Below are 1797 nucleotides of genomic sequence, written 5' to 3' on the forward strand. Positions count from 1 at the left end.
TGCTCCAACACACGGCACACACATTGCAGCTGCCCAGGACAAACATGTACATTCAGCCCCAGTAGCCTTTCCAAAGCTGCTCTTTAATAGCCCATGAAGCAGTCCCTTTGGCTGTAGCTGCAAGAAAGCGCTTTCTGAAGCTTCCTACATCCTTTATTTTCCACCCAAATTCCCCCCACCCCTCCCCAGAAATCATAAAGCACACAGACTGCAGACTTAAAAGGTATAACAAGGTCAGAACCACTCCTCCATCCCACCCAGCCCAGCCCAAACCAAGGCACGTCAGACTGCCCTCCCTCTAGGACCACCTTCACCCGACTTTTCCACCTCTCCCCCATTTTTAAAGGGTGAAGCTGAAACATTTTCCTCGCTAAGACGCAGCAAGTGCTTTCAGCACTGTCTCTGTACTGATAAAAACAAATTGTAACAAAATGCATCTTAACTGCCACCCGAATGTTTCCATGGGAAATGTTAATGCTCTTTAAACACATTCCCTGATGGACACTGCCACCAGTTGGCCTTTGCAGTATTGAGGTCAAATTTTAAACTCTTAAGCTTTGTCAGAGAGATCTTAAGTCCCTCAATACTAGGTATGGTGTTCTTTTTTTTATTTTTAAAAAGTTGTTCTAGGTTTGCTTGTCTACGGAAGCCAGATACCTGCTGGAAGGCTAACTTTGGTGCAAGGCTAGCTTCCCACCAGCTCAAGCCCATCTTCTTTCCAAGCCAACGTTATTGCCCTGAATTTTTGTTGTATGAAGATTTTCAGAAAGAAGAGCAAACAGATAAGTGCAATCCCCAACCCTAGGAGACTAGGACCACAACCTGCTCTTTCCCACCACCAGAGAAGGGACTGTCCCCTTGCAGAGGTCCATATCAACAGTTGCTCAACTTCTGCTCCTCTTCAGTGCTCTGAATCCGAGACGTAAGAAGGCTGAGTCCATCTCCACACAAGCATATCTTCTCCTGCTACTCTGTGCGACTCTGTCTGAATGCGTGACTCATTTGAAGCCAGAAAGTCCACAGCTCTCTCCCAGACCCGCTTCATTTTTTTCCTGCAAGAAAATGCAACAAAAAGAAAATAAATTAGAATCACATCCTCATTGTGCTTTCCTGCTTACAGCAATTGTGGCTGCTGACCAAGCTGCCTCCTGTTCCCTGTGCAGACAGTAAAGGAGATTAAACCAGAATTCTAGTTTAGAAGCAATTTCAGGCTAGGACGTGAAAATACAGGTCTTGCCTGGAGGGGGGAAAGACGAGACCCTCTGTCAGTACCAGTAATTGACGACTGCCCTGAATTTTAAGCTCAATTCATATTGCGAAGAGACTTGATTAGCAAACTGCCCTTCCTGCATGCAGAGAGATCTCAGACCAGGGACGACAAACTGAAGTTCACCCCAGTTTTGTTTGAATCAGTGTCAGTAATTCTGGGCACCACACACACACACACAGAGATTGGGTCAAAATAGCTGAAGTCATTCCTTTTCCTACTAGTGGTATCCTGGCTGATAAAGGGTGAGAACATTTGAGACTCTGCAGCACATTCTGCACTGTTAGGAGAACAACGTAGCTCCAATTAACCAAAACACAAGATACATTCCTGCAGAGATGGAGCAAGTGGCACATAAACCACCGAGAACCAGGCTGCTGCCCTCTGGTCCCACCACCCATGGAGCAACTATCCCGACCACAATTCCTGTTTGCAAAAGCACCAAGACCAGCCATCTCGCTATCTTCTCCTTTCAAAGCTGCCCAACTCAAACTGGTAACTTTCCAGGCAGCAACATACACAACAACTTC

At 46.2% G+C, this 1797-nt stretch overlaps 1 protein-coding gene across 1 annotated transcript in view; it reads right to left on the bottom strand.

Moving 5' to 3' along the window:
* Positions 1–610: 610 nt before the first annotated feature.
* The window catches only part of LEMD2 (LEM domain containing 2), a 5556-nt gene continuing 4369 nt past the window's right edge, over positions 611–1797 (bottom strand). Inside the window, exon 5 of the mRNA XM_010078089.1 lies at positions 611–1052. Within this exon, the coding sequence (XP_010076391.1) occupies positions 902–1052 (151 nt within the window). The 3' untranslated portion in view covers positions 611–901. The remainder of the gene's footprint in view (positions 1053–1797) is intronic.

Source organism: Pterocles gutturalis, unplaced genomic scaffold (assembly GCF_000699245.1).
Source record: "Pterocles gutturalis isolate BGI_N339 unplaced genomic scaffold, ASM69924v1 scaffold28563, whole genome shotgun sequence".
In the NCBI taxonomy this organism is placed as follows: Eukaryota; Metazoa; Chordata; class Aves; order Pterocliformes; family Pteroclidae; genus Pterocles; species Pterocles gutturalis.